This window comes from Squalius cephalus (genome assembly GCF_949319135.1).
Source record: "Squalius cephalus genome assembly, chromosome: 16".
Classification (NCBI taxonomy): Eukaryota; Metazoa; Chordata; class Actinopteri; order Cypriniformes; family Leuciscidae; genus Squalius; species Squalius cephalus.
This window is the reverse complement of record NC_137137.1, coordinates 5,236,799-5,258,489: the sequence shown is the minus strand read 5'-3', so window position 1 is coordinate 5,258,489 and position 21,691 is coordinate 5,236,799. Positions and strand designations below refer to the sequence as shown.

Below are 21,691 nucleotides of genomic sequence, written 5' to 3'. Positions count from 1 at the left end.
CAGCAGCTCATGCACAGTCCATACAAACCCACTGTGCCTACATAGAATAAATACCAAATAATATTTTGATACTTTAACTTAGTTCTACTATTTGGCTCCTTTCATTTCTGAATCCAAATTTTCCACCCCAGACATTAAAGACTTATCTTTTTCCAAATTAGCGAGAGAGAAAAAAATAAACAAATTACACGTAAATTCTCGGTTTTTTTTTTTAAAGCAAGAAATTATGTCATAATTTTCATGAACATTTTTCAGAATTTGAACAAAAAATCCTATATATTTTTTTTTTGTTATTGCTGCCAATACTGTATGTCAGGCTGACCTCAGGAAGCATAAAGTTGTCTCTCTCTCTCTCTCTCTTTTTTCGGCCAAAAGTGTCAAGGCTGAGACTTGGATGGCAGGGTTGAAGGAAAACATCAGGTTTTTCATTTGAATTATTTTAGTAACCTAATGTTTAAAATAGCCTATTTCCACTATATTTAGCTATTTATTTTTAGACCTGTAACAAAACCTCATTATTGAAGCCTTATCTTTTTTCAAATGTGACTACAAAATAAAAGATATGCAAATTATGTGCGACAATTTTCGGTAACTCTTTACAATAATGTTCCATTTGTTAACTGGAATTAAGAATAAACAATACAGCATTTATTAATCTCAGTTAATGTTAATTTCAACATTTACTGATGCATTTTTAAAATCAAAGGTAATATCTGTTAATATTATTTATTATATACATCTAAGATAACATGAATTAACAATGAACAGTTGTATTTTTATTAACTAACATTACAAAGATTCATAAATACTATAACAAACACATGCTCATTGTCACTTAAAATTTGTTAACGGATTAACTAGTGGTACCTAAAGTGTTACCTAATTTTCACGAAAATGGTTCAGAATTTGTGGGATCCATCCATTTAAAATATTGGCTGCATCCAAAAATCACATACTTCCCTATATAGGCAAAAAATAGTATGTGATAAAAGTAGTATGTCTGAATTCAAAGCGTACTTTTATAGCACCTACCTAGTACCTACTCAAGACAGCATGCGATTTCGGACCCTCTTTTGTTTTGATGTCAACAGATATACAAAACTCAAACTCAAAACCCAAACACATCTTCACTGTTAAAATTATAGCTTTATTTTTTTTCCCCAGATACAAATTTCCATTTCACTCATTTTAACATTCCGGCTCCCAATTTCTCTTGATTGGAGAGAGCAACTCTGTCCAAGTAAAAAAAAAAAGAAAAAGAAAGAAAGAAAGAAAAAGAACATGTCCTCTTCACAATATGTACAGGCACATATACACAGTTGTTAGCAAACTATACACAATACAAATACAAAAGAGTAAGTCTTTAGACTGGGTTTAAGTTCTCTTTTAACCCCAACTTCATTAGAAAATTACCATATATTATTATTTTTTTGAACCCTTGTATAAAAGTTGTGTAAAACTCGGTGCCGGGCAAGGGCTCCATGTACACCAACAATTCTCTAAACAACGGTCTGAATTGTTTATCTGCAAAGATACAAAGCTGTAATCCACGCAATTGGCAAAACAGTAAATCGCAAGACTGTACAAAAAGATTTAGCTGGATTCTCTCAGAGAAAAGTGCACATAACAGGAGATTTCCTAAAAAAACCTCAACATCATGTACGAAGCGCTACATTTACTCTCATGCATACACACACACACACACACACACATTCTCAGTGTTTTTATGAGAGCCATGCACTCATAACGCAGTCCATCGAGCGACCTCTCAAAAAGCAACCCAATCAGAAAATCCAATCAAATCTCAAGCATGCATCAGCCTATAATAATCAGAAAAATACACCAAGAGGCCAAACACATTCAACAACAGGATAATAAACACACAGAATGAGAAAACTAATGTTTCCCATTTTTAAAACCCAACCCTGTGCATACATTATTATGATGAAGCCTAATAGCTCAAAATCACATAAATAAATGCAGGAACAGGGAAGCCTTCAAAAATACATTTGAGATGTCTAGATAGCATTAAATTCATTATTTTCAGTTTTATACACAAAAGAGACTGTGTTGAAGCACGTAACATCAGCTTCATGATCAAACTAAAAAAATTAGACATTATGGATAAGCCAAAATGTAAACACAAAGTGCTTCAGGCAAAAACAAATTATAAGAAGCTAAAAAGAACAGATGCACACACACACACACACAAAAATGCAATTTACACCATCACGGTGAACACAGATCACTCCAGGAAATGAGCTGGTAGGGCAAACTAGAAATGAATTAGGTTACACATGAGTGTTTGTACTGAATCCATTGAGAATCCTGAGACTCTGCTTCATGATCTTTACAACAGGCAACAGCTGTGCCACAGTTCATCTTCTTCTCCATTTGGCAAGTAATGTCAAGCATGTTTACTTGGTAGACATTATAAAAAGTAACAAAGAAGGCACATTTGGCGCTCATGTATAAATAAGCATTATTTACAATATAATAAGTTAGTTTCTATTCAGTGTCTGATGTACACAACTCTCAAGCCAACTGCTGCTTTTCAAATCATCGGGACCAAGCGGATAAAGACGCTTTTCTCCACTTGTCAACCCAAAATGTCCCAGTTTTGTTTCAATATCTCCCAAGAAACTGGACATTCCAGCTGCACTTCAATTTTCACGCATGAGACTGAATCTTTGAGAATTGTGCTCTCTTGTGCTGTTAAATTCAAAGCATTAGGAAATCAATGCCATGTGTAAGTGTGGGTGAATCTCACAAACACTCCCAGGTCTTATTTCATGCTTAAATCAAATCAAATCATTAAGAAATCTTGGTAACACTTTACAATAAGGTTTCATTTAGTTAACATTAGGCAAATACTTTAGTTAACAAGAACTGATGAACATTTAAAATGAATTAATCTTAGTTAATATTAATTTCATAATACATTATTAAAATCAAAAGTTGTATTTGTTAACGTTAGTTAATGCACTGTGAACTAACAAACAATGAATGTCTGTATTTTGATTAGCATTAACAAAGATTAATAAATACTGTAATAAATGTATTGCTCATTGTTAGTTCATGTTCATTAATACATTAGTTAATGTTACCAAATCAGACCTTATTGTAAAGTGTTACCGACATTTTATTTTGATTGAAGAAAAAAAAAAAAAAAAATCAAGCCCTTTTTCAGGACCATTACGTTTTTGTGAATTCTGACATTTTTACAAGAATTACGATACAATGCAAAAATAAAAATAATAATGATATATTGGATCAAGTGTAAAAATATTTTGTGCAAAATATAAAATATATTTTTTTGTTGATTTGAGAGTGAAATATAGCCTGGACCCATATTTTACAGGGATCTATCACAAATCTTGGGCGTGAAGGTGCATTAACGTTAAGATCAACTAAAGTTAACCAGGCTATAGTGCAACCAATCAGAATTCAGATGAGCACATTTAACAATGTTGTATCCCTGTGTGAGAAATTCTAAGATTTGAGATCAGCAGAAAACTTGAAAACTGTGACCGTTTGTCTTTCTTTTGCATGCAAACATAAAGCTACACAAAAACACACACAAATATTGTGCTCTTATAACATGTTCTGGCACTTGTGTGCATAGACTTACACTACGGCCCCTGTAAAAGCTTAATACTTGTTTTGATCTGCAATACTAATGTAGAAATGTTAGTATAAAAGGTTAATACAACACGGCCAAGGACAGTCTTTGAGTTTAGGATTTGATAGTGGAGGAGCAGAACATTTCTAATCCTGGAACGAAATACTCCATGTACAGTAGAAGTACATGTGGGACTTGTCCACAGCGCTGACATGATTGTAATGGTTGAACGTGATGGGTTTTGTTGAAACAGTTCATGAAACTCCATAAAATGTAAAATATAAAACAATATAAAATGTGTCTTTTGAAATGCTTCAGTAGTGTCATTAAAATAGACTTGGGTCAGAGAATTTCAAATGAGTAAACTTCACATATACAGCAGACCCTTTCAGACATACAAGCTCACACACACACACACACACACACACACCATCAGTCAATACTCCTGTGAGTAGTTCAGAGTCTGAAAAGCAATCCTTCTCCAATAAAAATCCCATTTATCGAAGGATTTATCGAAAGATAGTGATCATTACTTCATTTCCTGTTCCCTTTTGTTAAGAATATACAGCGAGTTTATGTGAACGGCTGTGGAAGCACGCAAGGGTTTGACGTAGCGGTAGCAATACATCAGCCGATCAATCGAAAAGCACTGATCTGATTTCTCTCAGATGTGATTATTGATGAGTTTAGACGGTAAAAGGTCAAAGTCTAAAGGTCAGTGACTTTATTCTCCACCAGGGCGGCGACCTGCTGAAGCCGATATGCCAACTGCATCTTTTGACCCGCAGCGTCTTCCTCCAGAGACATGATAATCTGCACATAATGCAATATGAGAGATATATTAATTTGCTCTCACACAAACAACATAAGAAGCTTGAATCAGTTCCATACTGACCTGATCATAGTATTTGTTGATATATTTGTACAGCTCATGCAACGCCACCAAACTGTTCATCTCGGATGCAAAGCTCTGAAAACAGACAGATCAGAAACTTAAAAATAGCAAGTTTAAGTGTTTATGATGAAGAAATAGAAAAACATTTTAAAAAGGAAGGAAAATTTTGTTCAAAACACAAAAATAATTTGCCATATACATGTATAAAAAAATGTAAATGTTTAAAATTTGTTGCACCCCATAACATTTTTTTTTTTTTTTTACAAATAGCACAAATTAATTAAAAAATTCAAAAGTCTAAACCACATGACATGGTGTGTTTTTTTAAACAAATATCACAAATTATTAATTCAATGGATATTTTTTATATTTTCCAATTATTTATTCAAAACCAGTTTTTGACCCTCAACAAATGAATGAATTCAAAAATAATGTAATATTTTACAATTAATTCAAAAAGATCTTGCACCACATGAAAAGCTGTTTATTTTACAAATCGCACAAATTATTAATTAAATTTGTAAAAAGATTTTCCAATTCAAAAAGTTGTCGCATCACATGACATGTTTTTTTTATTACTAAATCAAGTTATTTATTAAAAAATAAAAAAGAATTAAAAAAAAAAGTCAAAACAGTTTTTTAAAAATTCAAAAAACACCACATGACATATCAAATAAATAAATGATAAATCAAAATTAATTGTAATTCCGAAATTAAAAACATGATCAGCGTGTATTCAAGTAATGTTTAATAAATGAACAGAAAAACAAATAAGTGTCACTTCATTAACCCTTAAACTAGACATTAACATTATCAATGTGGTTTCATAATTTTGGACCCTGCTGTCTGTTAAAATGTAAAAACACAGTCAGAGTTTCATTTAGAACAGAATAAAATTCAGTCTCACCCCAGACAGCTCTGTGAGGGTTGAGTTCATTTCCTGGTAACAGCCAGACACGGCGTTGTGAATATCACTGTAGTACCTGCAGGAGAGGAGGAAGCTTTATAGCACGAAATATCATCAACTTCCTGTATCCATTTCAGTGCTGATAGATTTGAAAAGGGCCGAATCACTGTATAACATTTAGATTTCTCACCGCTCCACCAACTGCTTGTATCGTGGGATTTCTCTGGCATACAACAGCTTATTTACTGGAGAATCCTGAGGACGAGACACACGACAATGAGCTCCTTTCAGTGCTACGGCATCCTTGAGCTTTTGTTTATTTTCTTTTTCTCTTTCCTGCCCTTGTTCATATTCTCGCTCTACATGCACACTCTCTACCATAATGAGGTCACCGCTAGAGAGGTCAAGAGGTTAATTGCTGTACTGACCCGGCCCACTTTGTGCTCGGATGTAGTGCAGGAATCAATGAAGGTCTGTGCGATCACGGAAAGGACGGCATCCACGCTATCCGTCACCTGCACGTCAAAGACAAACTGAGGATTCTTCAAGATGTTGACCCAGAAACGCAAAGGCAAACTGTAAGGCGGAGGGAAGACAAGAGTGCATTTAAATTAACATTTAATATAACGAACATAGAAACATGAGGGTTCTCCAAGACCATTCCAATCATTTGCAATCACAGAGTAAGGATTTCTAAAAATCAATTCAAATCCAGAAGGATTCACTAATGAATCATTCAGACCAATTTCTGAACCAGTTCAACCAACTGATTGGGGGGAAAAAATAATGATTTGCTTGCTCAGCAAACTTTACACAAGGACAGTGACGATTAATATCACAAAATGGAAATATGCACAACAAATTATATTCACTATAGACATTTTCAGATTTCACAAATTTCCAGAGCTTTTCAATTATCTTTGTAATAAATGGATTTAAAAATTATTAGTCACACAGGAGTCATTCAGACCAATTTGAGAACCGCTTTCAATGAAAAGAACCCATTCAAAGGAACGATTCCTTCGGAAATCAGACAACAACGTGTCTTGCGAGCATGTTTTATTCTACAATAGTAATATTTAGTCAATAAAATATATTACATTAGAGCAACAAGAAAAATGTTTGCATTTGTACTTTATGAAATGGATGAAAAATGGATTTCCTCTCCTATAGACTAATGCAGTGGTTTTCAAACTGTGGGTCGCGACCCACTTGTGGGTCACACAGTGAGAAAAGGTGGGTCGCACAAAGGCACTTAGCTGCAGCTAAATTTACGTTACGATGAGTGAAACAAAACCAGTCCGATTAATGACCAAACGACTATGAGTTTTAGCGGCCGCCAAAGTGTTATTTGATCGCTAAGTAATGTAACGTTAGATGAACTGCAGCGCTTGTGACATAGTCACAGTGCACATTTAACTGAAAGAACGAGCAGAGAGAGTAGCCTACTCGGTCGCACGCGCGCGCTCTCTCTCTCTCTCTTCGGAGCCAGGCGAAAGTGTAAAAAAGACTTCACCGTCTCCAAACTAAGCGCTGTATTGCTCTCTCTCCCTCGCACATATTAATCAAAATAAATCGACACGGTGGTAAAAGGTCGGAAGACCAAAGTTTCATGTGGAGCATTCGGAGATTTTTTTCTTCTTCCTCAATTACCGCTGGGTGTGAATTGTGCTAAATAAGTTCTTGCCTTATCTTCTCTGAAAAGCGTCCCAGACATCCAGCTGACATAAAACAACACTTTAATTAAAGAAAAAAATGATCCAGTGATGAAACGTTTTCTGTGTTGACACAAATCTTGGATGTCTATGTCCTAACTGCGGGGATAATCACACAACGCGCACGACATGTCCAATTCGCGAACTAATTACTCATTTGAACGATTCATTTTAATGAATGGACAACTGATCTTTCCAACAGTGAACTCAGGAGACGTTTGAATCAGTAACACTTTACAATAAAGTTCTATTTATTACATAAATTACATAAAAAGTACAGTTTGCTTACTCAAGTTTAAGCTTTAAAATAAATAAAACCCCTTGTTTTTGTTTTTTTTGAAAAGCATAGACTACATTTTTCCACACAGTGCTATCAAGAATCGATAAGAGAATCGTTAAAGAATCGGATCGATAATCAGAATCGTCAGCGGCATTATTATTATTGATAAAATCTTATCATTTCCCATCCCTATGTGAAGACGGTAAAATTATAATCAAACATTAAAGAACATACATGTTTTTAAAAGTTTTTTTAAGAGTTAAAAGTTTAAAATATTTTGCTAATATGAGGTCTTGTCACTGTCAGTCTTTTTACATCAGTGCAAAACTAGGGAATGCAGATTAAGACCATCAGTATGCATTGATTAATCCCATGGCATGTAGCAAAAAAATAAAATAAAAATGTGCGACCAAATCATGCTGGTGCGACCAACTGAGAAAGTTGGTAGCACCAGTGCAAGTGGGTCTTGAGATTGATTATACTTGTCTAGGTGGGTCCTAGAACGAAAAAGTTTGGGAACCCCTGGACTAATGAATATCCATCACTTTACCAGTAAATCAAGATTACTGGATAAAGATTTAAACTAATTTGTAGACTTTTTTTGAGAAAATACAAAAATTACACACAAAAAAACTAGGGCTGTCAAACGATTAATCGCGATTAATCGCATCCAAAATAAAAGTTTGTGTTTACATAATATATGTGTGTGTATGGAGTATAATTATTTTCTATATATAAATACACACACATGCATATATATATTTAAGAAAAATGTGTTATTTATATGTAAAATATTTATATATAATATAAATTATGTATAATATAAATATATATACACAGTATATACATGCAAATATTTCTTAAATATATACATGCATGTGTGTGTATTTATATATAGAAAATAATTATACACCATACACACACATATATTATGTAAAAACAAACTTTTATTTTGGATGAGATTAATCGCGATTGATTGTTTGACAGCCCTAAAAAGAACACATTCAGTATACTTTTCTAGACCTGAAAATCACATTTCCAAATTCCCTGAATTTCCCAGTTTTTCAATAACCATAGAATGACAAAATGAATGTCTTAAAAAAACTAACAATCAAGTGAAACAAAAATATGTCCACTTCAAATGTCATATTTAATCTAAATTCCTGAGCCGTACAGCTCAAAACCCTTAATTAAATAGTTTTATAGATGTAGGCAGTTATGCCGACCTGTTTGTTTTCCAGATGTGAACGGTCTCTGGGTCGTCGATGCCGTGTTTCTCTGCCATGTCGTCCAGGAAGTCAAAGAAGAATCTGACGGCGATGGGTGGAGGCCGTTTCGTACTCAGTATGGCTACAAAGACATCATCTACAAACTTCTGCAGCGTGCCCTGAAGATACACATTTATAAACACAGAGCAGCTTTCAATCACACTGACAGTCAGCAGCAGAAAACACATCTCAAACAAACATAAGCAGCGGCAAGATCCGTTTGAAGTGATTTTGTGTATGCCGTTTTAAAGATGACTCAATCACAAACATCTCACTTACCTTCATTGAAAGCAGTCGTGTAAGGTAGATCTCAGGAATGGCTTTTGCCCGCTCTCTCTCTCTCATGCTGCTCTTCCTGTGTTTGGGGATCTCAGCATCTTCGCTCGGCTTCACCAGATGCCATAGCCGAAGGCCTTCCTCCTCCTCTCCCTCCAGCATTGGAGTTTCTACAGCAATTGCAAGGAGCAGACCAGATATCAACACGATATATATCATTTTTGCTCTCAGATGGTAAGTAACGCAGTGAATAATGTGTAAAATAAAGTGAAGTGATAAAAGTTTATTTTTTATTGACCAAAAAGTATTCAACTTACTCTCTCCAGTTTGGTAGACCTGATTTACTCCAAGAGAACTCTGGGAACGAGGGATGAGAGCGACGGTGGCCCCGTCAGGTACCTGAGAAAACAAGAGGAAAGAGAGAGACTTAGAGCTAAATCAAGTCAACCAACCAACCAACTCACAAAATCAACCAATCAATTAACAAAATCAACCAACCAACTCTCAAAAATCAGCCATCCAAATCAAAACATCAAACAATCTCACAAAATCAACCAGTCAACTTACAAATCAACCAGTCAACTTACAAATCAACCAACCAACTCACAAAATTAACCAGTCAACTTACAAAATAAACCAACCAAACTCATAAAATCAACAGACTGACTCAAAATATCAACCAACCCTCAGGTTACGTTTACACGACAACAATATGCTTAAAACGGAGACGTTTTTCCTTTGAGTTTTCCACGTATAGACGACACCTTTGTCAAAACGATCCCCATTCACATGACAGTGTAAAAGACTAAATCCACATTCACATCCGCGAAAAAGACTAAAAACCCTGTATTCTGCTGCCAGGCCCTTAGATGGCGATGAAACACTATAGACTGAACACGTAATACGTGTGTGCATGACATCATCGTCTTCAGAGATTCGCGTTTTTGTTGTTTACACGGAGACCGTTTTCAAAAACGTGCACTTTGAAACCCATTTTCAAAATTTAGCTTTTTCAGGCATCCAAACGAACGACCAAAATGCATAATTTTTACGTTTTTAGTTGAAAACGGTGTTGTGTAAACAGCCCCTCAGAATCAACCAACCAGACAATCAATCAAAGCTACAAAGAAACAAGTAAACCATCCCACTAACCAATTAGCCAACCAACCAGCCAATTAACTAATCAGCCGACCCACATTCAACCAACCCATTTATCAACCAATTCATCTGAATGAACTATACCTTGTAGTGCTGTAAAGTGTTAATCCGTTTCCAGCGACCCTGAACGATGCCTGTGACATCATCATCAGACAGAGTCAGGTGACCTGCCTGGCCGGATCGCCACTCTGAAGGAACACAATATGCAAAATATGAAGCTTTTACAAATAAACCAAACATAGTAGTGACTAGTCTAGATGTATCTACCAAAACCGTACCAAGGTCCAGTGAGTCTGCGGCTGGTCTCTGGGAGAATGGCGCTCCTTTATAAATCTGGTCCAGGATTTTATCTTTAACCTGAGTGATGGTGTCAGTGTCCAGAACTTTAACAGGGCAGGGCTGGACCTCAACACCACTCTTCACCAGCACTGTCAGAGTCTGAGATGGGAAACACAAACTCTTGTCTTAACCGATTTATTCATTTAGGAGATTTGTTTTGTGCAGCATTGAGATGGAAGTATTACAGAGACACACCACAGAGCAGTAGTCGATGTCCTCTCTGAGCAGGTGGCTGTCGTTGAGAGTGCGTTTGGCTTTGCCCGTCACTGCATCCACTGGTCCTTTATCTACCTGGTATTTAATAGCCCTGTACAACTTATACAGAGGCTCACCAGCAACCTCCTGCACAAACACACGCACACATTTACATGCATTAGCAACTGCATTTATGCCTGTCACAATAAATCTTGAAGATGAAGTTTTATGAGGAGATGTTTTATTAAAACCATAACCCATGAGAAGTCTAATGTTAAGGCCTCAATATACTTCAAGTGAAAAAGAACAAACTGGTGAGACGTAATTTCGAACAAAATCAGACCAAAACAAAGTTCATTTTGTGTTCGTTTCGGGAGTTTGAAACTTTCTGGAAAAATTGGCTAGTAAAAATCTTCAAACTACCATTGGTCTGTGGCGTTTACATAAGGGTGGGTGTGGCTCTGAGGCTCCGCCTTCTTTGATGTGGAACTCTCCGGTTCATTTCTTCTGTTCAGGAAAGTGCGCAGCACATATTTACATTTTCATCTAAACACCGCTTTTATCATTGTGGGTGGCGTCGGGATGTTTGCTAACAGGATAACGCTGCAAAGGGATTTCGAACTTCTTTTTTTACCCCTAAGCGAAGAAAAGAAAAAGAACTTCGCTGCGAGTATATTGGGGCCTTTACAGTGATTTTACCACAGTTAAGATACAAAGCAGACCTCTGTGAACATGCTAAACAGCAACAGCAATATAGTAAAAGACATCTGAGAAAAATTATAATATATTATTATTATATCATATATAACAATAATATATTATTTATTAAAATCTTGTGAAAAATAAAAATACATATGAAATGTTTTTTTGTCACAAGAAATAGATTTTAATGAAATAATAGTAGTAATAATACTACAAATCTATAAAACTGATTATTCACTATTAATCAATGCAAATGCATATAATTGAAGCGATCACATGCTCTGATACCTTGAGGAAAGAGTAGAGACAGATGGACATCCAGTTGGTCAGCATCTTTTCCACAACCGTCTCAGTCCTACAAATGACAACACGCGTGTTATATCACTTCAGATTAGATTTACTATAATCAGATCAGGACGGATCAGACCAATTGTTATTTTTTTCTTGTTTGTAACAAACACATGATGTATTCTTTTGAAATTTTTGTATTTATTTTATGTGAGTTAGAACCTTGTTACATTATTTCTGTTGGGAGTAAAATAAACATGAATAAATGCAGATAATTTAAACTAGTAGTCTTATTAGTCTACTTATTATTACTTATTGAATATTATTGATGTGTTCTTGAAAACATACACAAAGCCACAATACAGCATAACTAAATGACATTTTTGAATTACCACCTGCTTTGTGGGAAAACAGAAGGTCAAAAAGGAACTAAATAAATGATATAATATATTAGGAAAATTATACATTAATTTATTGATCTGAATTTCTATTCATATTTTTGAGCATACAACATTGGGATCTCAGTGACTCCAAACATAAAGATAGTAAATATCAATGCCAAGGTCACGCATATGATTCAAAGAACTCTTATACTGATAAAATGTGTGCTTTGAATGCACTAAGTTGTTTTGGGTAAAATAACTGTAAAATAAATGTATGCCAAATAAATAAAAGGTGAATGTGAAATACCTGCGCAGCATGAGTTTGGGGTTCTTGGCCACATACTGCTGAACTAGATCCCCCAGTAGGGTCTTCATAACATCAGTGAAGTATTCCAGCTTATCATGAAGGGCCATCGTGAGAAGAGACGCAATGTAACCTCTGTCCCTCTGTGAGAAACTCTGCTGTGCCTCCAGAGTGTGGATGAACTAGAGGAACCCAGAGGAGAGTTTACCAGCAATAGTGCCACAGATGTTCCCTACAAGAGCATACTAGTTTGACCAATTTCAATCAAACAGTTTGAGCTTTCAAAAAAACTGCGCTAGTAAACATCAACAAAGCCTCAGACTACAGAGATGGATAAATATTTAAAATGCTGAAGTTCAGCTCTGAAGTTTCTTCACTGCTGCCTGACAGTTTGGCAGTTTAAACGCAGATAAAGCATGAAGAAGATAGCGACTGAGATCTCCCTGTGCTAAACAGGCATCCAGCTGCATTAATGCAAATTGAATATTACATTTGCGTTCTGTTTCATCCTTTGTTTAGTCTTTGAGGTGAAATCATGGCTCCAAAAACAGCCACTGATGCACTTAAATACGCCAGCGGCATAAACACTGTAATTACACTCCAGCTTTCTTTTTCTCTACAGGAAGCTGGAGCCGAACTGACAGCACAAACAAGGCACTTCACTGACCCGTATAAGGAAGAGTCTGTTGTTGAGCAGGTTGTTGAGCTGACCCAGGCCCTGCTCCACCGTCTGCCTACGGAAATCAGGCAAATCTAGATTCTGACTCAGTGGCGCACCCTTCTGGCCGGGGAAGAAAACACGCTCTGCATATGTGCGGTAATCCAGAAACGGGATACCAGGACCACCAACGTCACTGCTCAGATCCATCATCTCCGTCATCAGATCTGGAGGGCAGGAAACAGCTTGTTTAAAAGGGTGGATGGCAGAATATTGATAACAATATCATTTTTCATATTTCAATTAACAATTACAAACCATGGTAACTACATTGTGTTTCCAAACACCATAGTATTACAGTTACTACTATAACTGTTATTATAATAATGAAATAAAAATTACAAAGATTATGAAAGCTGTTTATGAAAGCACTGTGTGAAGATTATTTATTATATATAGTAATCTTCACACAGGGTAAACAGCTTTTACATATATTTTAAAATAATGATAGATAGATAGATAGATAGATAGATAGATAGATAGATAGATAGATAGATAGATAGATAGATAGATAGATAGATAGATAGATAGATAGATAGATAGATAGATAGACAGACAGACAGACAGACAGACAGACAGCCAGCATCATAAATCATCATCTCAAAATATCAGCAGTTTAATCAGCCTCACTGGTACTTTAAGTCTATGACTAATGGCTTCCATGGTATATTATAGCAAGGGCAAACTGTATGGATGAAAAAGTCCTGTCATACCAGTGAACTCTTTCCTGCACTGGTCTCCAACATTTATCTCCAGAGTCTCCAGCTGCACCAGAACCTTTTTATAGTCTCTCAGAGCCTGTTTACTCTTCCGCCTTTACAAACAGAGCGAGAGCAAACACAGGGTTAGAGCACGACCGTTAACAAATGGATACCATTAGAATTCTTCCTGAGTGCTGGATTTGAGTTCACGGCTCATTGTCATGACGACAAGCTCAGAAGGGTGAGGAATCTGAGCTCACTCTACCTGTACATGAGAATGATGACCAGCACGATGAGAACCACCACCGCGGCCCCCGCTGCCAGGCCGATCTGAGCCGCCAGAGGCACCGGTGAGTGTAAATCGTTGTCGTACTGCACCCGACCCAAGTCAAACGCCAAGTTTCCCATTAACACCTGAGTGAGACACACACACACACACACACATAGATGTTAGCATGTGATGGCAAAATAAAGACACAATCCTAAGCAGGTGTGATAAGAGACAGCGTGAAGCAATAAATTACATCTATTTAAACAGACTGGTTCCAGGCCACAGTCGGTAGTAAAAACCTCATTTTCACAGCAGAGACAATAACATAAACCACTCAAGACAGACCAGACATGGTTGTTTAGCGATGATATATGCCTCTGAAGAAGACACAAGCCAATGTGATTTCAACTTAAGTTTTTTCACAACGCTTCATACAGTAGAAAGAGTTAGGGAAGCACAAAGTCAAAATTCTGGCTGATAAGCCAATAATAATTTTTATATTATGGCCAATAATGATATTAAATCTTATACTATTTGATTATACTCTTTTGTCTAAATAAATAATATTTCTCTGTTTTATTTATTAATAAATAATGTATACATTAAAAAAACTAAAATCAATTGTTTTAAATTACAATGCATTGAAATAATTTACAGTAAAATGAGTATAAAAATGGATTAATTTTGATATGTGCAAAAATGTACATTTAACAGTGTTACATTTGATGTTTTTAAAGTTTAACTTTTAAATAAACAGCAATGGTAATCTAATAATAGATGATATTAACATGCACAATTGAATATCCAAAATAAACCAAAACGTTAAAATCTCTAATTCCCTATTGAAAAACCCTACACAAAACAAGTCTGCTAAAGAGTGCCTCTGTTAAACATCACACATGTTCTAATTGGCTCTGATTTGATCACTTCATGCAGCATTTCACTTTCTGTGCGGATATAAAAACTGTGATGCTCAAAACTTGTCATGTTTGTCAACACAATGTTTGTCTGACTAAAACTATGACACTCAAACTGTATTTGGCGATTGCACCAGAATAAAAATAACCTTTTGGTAACATTTTAAAAAAAAAAACATGTGCACTGAAACAACTACAGAAGTCACTGGATTCAGACTGACCGTAAGCTTGGGTAAGTCGTCGTCGTCCAGGGCGAGAGGCTGTTCCTCAGGTGGTTCGCAGTACAGGTGCGTGTTATCCAGAGTCTTGACGTCACATTCTTCCTTCCCCAGCCGGGCCAGAACTTCCTCTCTGCTCATGGCCAGAGTCAGTCCCTTTCCCTTCAGAGACAAAACACACGTCCTCAGTCACTTCAACTAAATTACAACTGCTTTGGTGCAAAACAACAGGGTTATTATAGTTAACTAAAAATCATTTTTGTTAATTGAAATAAAACTATTTATGCTATTGCCCCTATTATGCTATTTTAAAGGTCCCTAATTTTGTTTTGGAGGTCTCTTATAATAGGTTTACATGCATCCATGGACAACAAACTAATTTTTCTCATAATATACGTACGGTTTGATCAAGGATCTAGTCTCTAAACTCCTTACCGCCATCCTACTCTGCTCTGATTGGTCAGCTGGCCAAGTGTGTTGTGAATGGTCGACAACTTACAGCACGCGTCAGAAACTAAACGACTAATATCATATCTGAGTTTCAGCTCTAGAGGCTTCCATAGCACTTGTATACACTGTTATATGAACAGTAACGATGGCATCGGTTTTTCCCGAGTCTTCATCCTTATGAAGTGCCAAGTGGATTTGCTTCCGCAGCCCAGAAAACAGCATCTTCTTGACATGTCGACAACACAAACCAAACTCTTCCAGTCTCAGATACAACTACAGTGTTTAAGGGTCAAAGTAGACATTGCTCACGGGCAGCCAATGAAAACCACAGGCTGGCATTATGCAAATGTGTTGCAAACCTAGGAAGGTTTGTGCAGAAAGTAAGATTGGAATTACTGTTCAGAATTGGTTGTTTCTTATGGGAAACAATCATTTCATTTTTTGTGCACTTTGCAAACCTTTTACATTCACAAACAGCTACATTACACAATACATGAAAGAAATATCTGAAAAAAGCTAAATAGGGGCAATTTAAAGTAAAGTAAACAAAAATCAGAAATGTTTCCTTTTGAAACTAACTGAAATAAGTTGAAGCACTGTAATTACAAATTGGAGCCTAAATAGTAATATTAAAAAATAAAATAAAAAAAAAACTTATAAAAAGGACAAAAAACACAACACAATAAATGAAAACAGACACTATAAAAATAAAAGTTAACTCAAAACCTATAATAGTACTAAAATAATACTGGTTGACCCTAAATGATAGAGAAATGCATGCACCTCTACTGCCAGGACTCCTCCAGGTTTGAATCGGACGGCTGTTCCTTGGGATTCACTGTTGAGCTGGAATAAGTCTGGGTTTGGGTGGTACGTGAACGGCTTGTTCTTGATGGTGTGAAAGTCGATGTGCACATTGTCCATCTCGAACCACACTCGCACAATCCTGGATTTCGGTGGCACCTCTGGGCTCTTGCAAATCATTTGCTCCGAGGAAACGTTGGTGCACAAATTCTGACTCTGAAGACAGAAAGAAACATATGCACTTCTGCACTTCAGAGAACATTTTCTCTCATGGGCTTGGAGAGTTAAAGTGTTCAGATTTAGTCAAGTAAATGATTAAACCATCTCTGAATAAATATTTGAACCTCTGAGAATGAATCAAATGTATGAGTACTGTTTGCATTAATTTTGAAAACAAATTCTGTGTTTGACATGTAAAATTGGTTGAAGCAATGTGTGAAATGAGTTTCTGACTGTTTTACCGTAACCAAGAGACTCCTGGCAGAAACATGGGCGTATCGACGTCTTCTGACTTCAAAACTCTCTCTAGGCTCATAAGAAACTGACATCTTCGGGTGCTGGACGACATTTAGGTTTTGGCCGGTCACGTATATAACACGTCCACCCCTAAATTAAAATGAAATCGTTAGAGGAATACAGTCTCATGATGCAGATGAAGGATGCATAAGAGTAGGACTTGAGCGCACGCACCCATAGAAACTCTCAGTAGGTGTTGCATCAATAATCACTGGGTCGTCCATATAGCTGAAAAGGACACTGTCCAAAATCCTCTCTGCTTTTCCAAACACAACTTTGAGTGGCACATTTCCAGTTTGGTTTGAGTGACTGGTGCGACAAATCAGCCTCGTGTCGCTCACTTCATTGCTTATGGGGGGAAAAAACAGAGAGAAGACTTAGTGTTCACACTTGTAGTTTGGTCCAGACCAACAAAAAAAAAAAACATTTAGTCCTGGCCCGCTTAGCGTTCACATTGGCATTTTAACAGCAAACCTAAAGATACTGAACCTAAAGGGGTAGGGATATGTCCACAACCTGTTTGGTTGGCTTTTATTATGTATATTACACGACGGAACTTACCGAACATCCAAAACAATGCTGTGTGCTGGGCTAAATGCGCTCGCTGTATGTGCGTAGTCTACATATGATGGTATTTTGACCAGCTGAGAACTCGTGAAGAGCTTATAAAATGTGTAAAGGAGTCAAACGAACGAAGATCTGCTGCGAGGAGACGCGGTTCTGATGCCTGTACCAAACAGTGGTACTTCAACATTATGTTCTTTCTAAAAACAAATATGCTTGAGCATTCTGTCCTTTTTAGGGTCGCATCTTGTGACACCATGTCCTTTTTTTGGTTTGTTTACATGTCTTTGGTCCATGTTGCGTTCATATTTCAGTCGAACCGCACCAGAGTTTGTTTGGACCAAGACGCATCTTTTCAGCAGTCTCGGTCCGCTTGTTTGATGCACGCCAGGGTTCGGATAGCAGTGTTCACACTTATTCAAATGAACCGCACTAACAGATCAATCGCACCAGAGTTCATTTTAATCGAACCAAACATGCCATAAATGCAACTTGCAGCATCCTTTCAGTAAATTACATTTGCATTTTCCATCAATAAACAGATTAAAGATATTGGCACTCACATGCGACAAGGCTTTGAGCCCAGGAACGCCTGCAAGCCAGTGATTTGGTCACTCTTTTGTTCTGTTCTTTGTCCCGTCAGGAGCTGCGACCCGTGCACCGTTAGTGTCGTGCCCCCAGCCAAGGGTCCTTTTTTGGGCACAATCATGCTCAGCTGTGGGTCCTGATATGAGAACGTCTGCTGGGACTCTCCTTTCTCTGAACCTCTGACGGTGATGATGACCGGTCCGGCTGTGACATTTGCACTGGCCTGGAGCTCACACACAATGCTGAAAAAAAAAAAAAGAAGAATTATGCACATATGAATTTTGACAGCAATTTCTAATTTTATTTGATGCACTAAAACAGTCATTTTAAGAGAGGCATTGTACCTGGTGGAAATGCGATAGGCCTCAGGCAGAAGTCTACAGCTGACCCCTGCCACCGTCACTCCTGCCTGGACGTCCTGGAAGTTCTGGCCTAGGTTCGATCCCTGGATCGTCAGCAGTATGCCGCCCTCTAGAGGACCGGTTAGTGGCTCCACCTGTACACAGATATAAAGTCAATAATTGCAGAGAGTAGTTTGACAAAATGACCTCTTTAACATTTAAAGGTGCAGTAAGTGATTTCTGTGAAACACTGTTGATGTTTGAAATCAACCCAAACAAATACACCCCTCCCTTCATTGCTCTGCCCCCAAAATGCACGAACACACAACGCAAGAGTGGATGTCTCTTTATCATAGCTAAAGCAAAGCAAAATAATGTAATCGCAAAAAATAAAGCAAAGATGACGAACGAATGACAGGGAAGAACATACACAAGAGTATACACAAGCAAGAGTTGGTTGTTAGTCACCAGCAGCACAGCAGCTCCAGACAAACACTGACACTCAAAACTGTCCTGTTACTATAGCAAACATTACAACAACAGCATAACCAATGTTATTCACGTAAGGAGCAGAAACAAAGCAACCTCTGTGCCCACTGTCTAACCTCTCTCCAGCGCTGGGAAGCTTTTCTAAAATTAGCTTAAAGCTCTTGCCTGATCATAACCCTTCTTTTCCCAGTGATATTCCTCTGACCTTTTCTCTTTTGTAATGTCTGTTATGGCAATTCATTTTACTTCATGTAATGTATGTGCTTGCATGACAATAGACAATAGTTTAGTGGAAAATTACTATGTACTGTGTGTCCACATGTGAGCTGAATATGTCTTTGTTACATGTCTACTCAACATCCTGCCATTTTGAAACAGTTCCTCTTTTTCTGGGTCAAGAGAATAAGAAAATAAAATATCCTTATAGATCTTCTTTCTGAATTAACATAACAGTAAAACAACAGAGTAATGTGTGAGTGATGTATAAAAATGCGGAGTTGCCTCTGATTTCTGTATGTGAATGGCCTTCTTGCAAATGGGTTTGGTTTTCATTGCAGTCTCACCACTAAATAGATCATTTCTGCAACATGTCTTTCAGCCATCTCTCTTTCTATAGTCTTTCTTCAGTTCAAATCTTCCTCTTGCTCACTCTCGCTCCTCCCCCATCATGAGTGGACACGCCCCCTAATGTTGATTGGCTACAATTTTGTTGTGGCGCTCAGGCTGATCCACTTTCAACAGCGTTTCTCAGAAATTGCTTCCTGCGCACCTTTAATTGACCTTTTTCTAAATTCAATTTGAATGTAAAAAACACACAGAGTGTCCTTTATAAATGTATTTAGAGACCAAAATTAAACAAAATTAACAAAAATTAACCGGCCAAGGGTCGCATGTGACTAATAATTGGTTCGCAAAAAATTCGTACAATGATAATTATTTAGGATAATAATAATAATAGAAATAATAATAGGTTGGACTGGCAGTGCAACCACAATTGTTTGATCCTTGCAGTGTTTTAATCTTTCTATGTGAGCCAAAATTTGTTTTGATTCTCTACGCCAGGAATATTAGATCCAGTCTTTTAACCAGATCAGAAAATATCTGTTTTGTCTGAAACCCAAAACCAGTTAGCATTGTATTTTGTATTCTGTATTAACATCAGCCTGAGATGTTGACAGAGGAAAGCAAGGAAGAGTAGAAAGCAGGAGACAAAGTGATGATAAAAATGAGCAGGGTTTATTGAATAATCTCAGTGGTTTGTGTTTAAATGCTCAGTTGGACTTCATCTGACCAGCACAAATCCAACAATTGTTGTTATATCAAACTGCTTCACATTATTCCATAAAACCTTAAAATGGAGACCTTTTACTCTTACTCTTAAAGACAAATATTACATTAAACCCCAAAATCTTAAGATTAACCAACAATACAAGCAAAATAATTCATATATAAACATAATATATAAAATGTATATATAAAAAAATATAATCTATATATATAATATACAAATGACAAATATTTATATAAAAGATTCAATGACAATTTAAATTATTGAATAAATGGTTTATTATAAATGCTAATAAAAGAACTGAAGCAAATTGAGAAATTAAAACAACACAAATGCATGGTTGCTCTCTTGAGGCAACACACACAGATTGCTACTGAACGCTCAAAACTAGATCTTTAGATCATTCAACACAAACTTTGCACTTATTTAAAGATCAGTGACTATGGTGACAGCTTTTGCATTCACACTGACATTTATGCATTCAGGAGATGCTTTTATCTAAAGGTATACATTTGAACAATTCATGCATTCCCTAGAAATCAAACCCATAACTTGCGAAAGCTGATAGACTGACAGGTTTATGATTATGCAAATTACAAAATTAGCTGTGGTGTTTGCTGCAATGAATAAATATAAATGAATTGGCAACAAGATACATCTTTAAGGAAATAGCAAAACCATGGTTGATGATAAAACATTTCTCAATTCACCCACATAATTTAATTTTGGACCATGCATACGTGTACCTCAGTAATTAGAGGGGGAGGACAGGTGTCCATGGTTCCACTGGTGCAGGATTGGTTATACACACAGCCGGGAGTTTCATTGGCACACCACACACACCCATAACTGGCCGCAACAGCACGGCACTGGCTGCAGTCGGACTGTCCCACTGAGCAGTCGTACAGCTGCACTGTTACACAGTCACACACACTATCACTGTGAGCTCACAATCAACAGATACAAAGCTCTTACTGGCTGCATCAATGACTCAATTGTTGTTCTTGTCCTATTTAAACAAAGTGGAATCTTATCAAAGGACAGAGTCTTCTAGCATGTACACAACATGATCCATCCCTGATAAAATCCTAGATAATTAATGACAATTTTTACAAATTTATAAATAATAATTATTTTATATATTATTTATACATATATATATACATATATATATATACACATATATATATATAAATATATATATATATAAATATATATATATACACACACACACATACATATATATATATATATATATACATATATATATACATACATTCATACATATATATATATAAATAATATATAAAAGAATTATTAATATATTGTATACATATGTATATATACATTTGTAAAAATTATTATCATTAATTATCTAAGCATATATAGATAGATATATTTAGATATAGATAGATATATTTAGATATAGATAGATAGATAGATAGATAGATAGATAGATAGATAGATAGTATTAAAAAATAGAATCATATAAAA

The 21,691-nt window shown here is 36.3% G+C and overlaps 1 protein-coding gene across 4 annotated transcripts in view; it reads right to left on the bottom strand.

Moving 5' to 3' along the window:
• Nucleotides 1–1,128: 1,128 nt before the first annotated feature.
• The window catches only part of plxnb3 (plexin B3), a 75,508-nt gene continuing 54,945 nt past the window's right edge, over nt 1,129–21,691 (bottom strand). For all 4 annotated transcript variants that reach the window (XM_079897157.1, XM_079897159.1, XM_079897158.1 and 1 more), the window contains exons 13-35: nt 20,944–21,110; nt 18,424–18,575; nt 18,055–18,321; nt 17,102–17,275; nt 16,873–17,017; nt 16,391–16,627; nt 15,161–15,319; nt 14,017–14,165; nt 13,764–13,864; nt 13,000–13,217; nt 12,336–12,514; nt 11,646–11,712; nt 10,656–10,802; nt 10,400–10,559; nt 10,206–10,309; nt 9,281–9,362; nt 8,967–9,133; nt 8,646–8,806; nt 5,853–6,000; nt 5,615–5,679; nt 5,425–5,500; nt 4,518–4,592; nt 1,129–4,435 (exon numbers count right to left, since the gene is read on the bottom strand). In XM_079897157.1, coding sequence (XP_079753283.1) covers nt 4,331–4,435; nt 4,518–4,592; nt 5,425–5,500; nt 5,615–5,679; nt 5,853–6,000; nt 8,646–8,806; nt 8,967–9,133; nt 9,281–9,362; nt 10,206–10,309; nt 10,400–10,559; nt 10,656–10,802; nt 11,646–11,712; nt 12,336–12,514; nt 13,000–13,217; nt 13,764–13,864; nt 14,017–14,165; nt 15,161–15,319; nt 16,391–16,627; nt 16,873–17,017; nt 17,102–17,275; nt 18,055–18,321; nt 18,424–18,575; nt 20,944–21,110 — 3,305 coding nt within the window. In that variant the 3' untranslated portion in view covers nt 1,129–4,330. The remainder of the gene's footprint in view (nt 4,436–4,517; nt 4,593–5,424; nt 5,501–5,614; nt 5,680–5,852; nt 6,001–8,645; nt 8,807–8,966; nt 9,134–9,280; nt 9,363–10,205; nt 10,310–10,399; nt 10,560–10,655; nt 10,803–11,645; nt 11,713–12,335; nt 12,515–12,999; nt 13,218–13,763; nt 13,865–14,016; nt 14,166–15,160; nt 15,320–16,390; nt 16,628–16,872; nt 17,018–17,101; nt 17,276–18,054; nt 18,322–18,423; nt 18,576–20,943; nt 21,111–21,691) is intronic.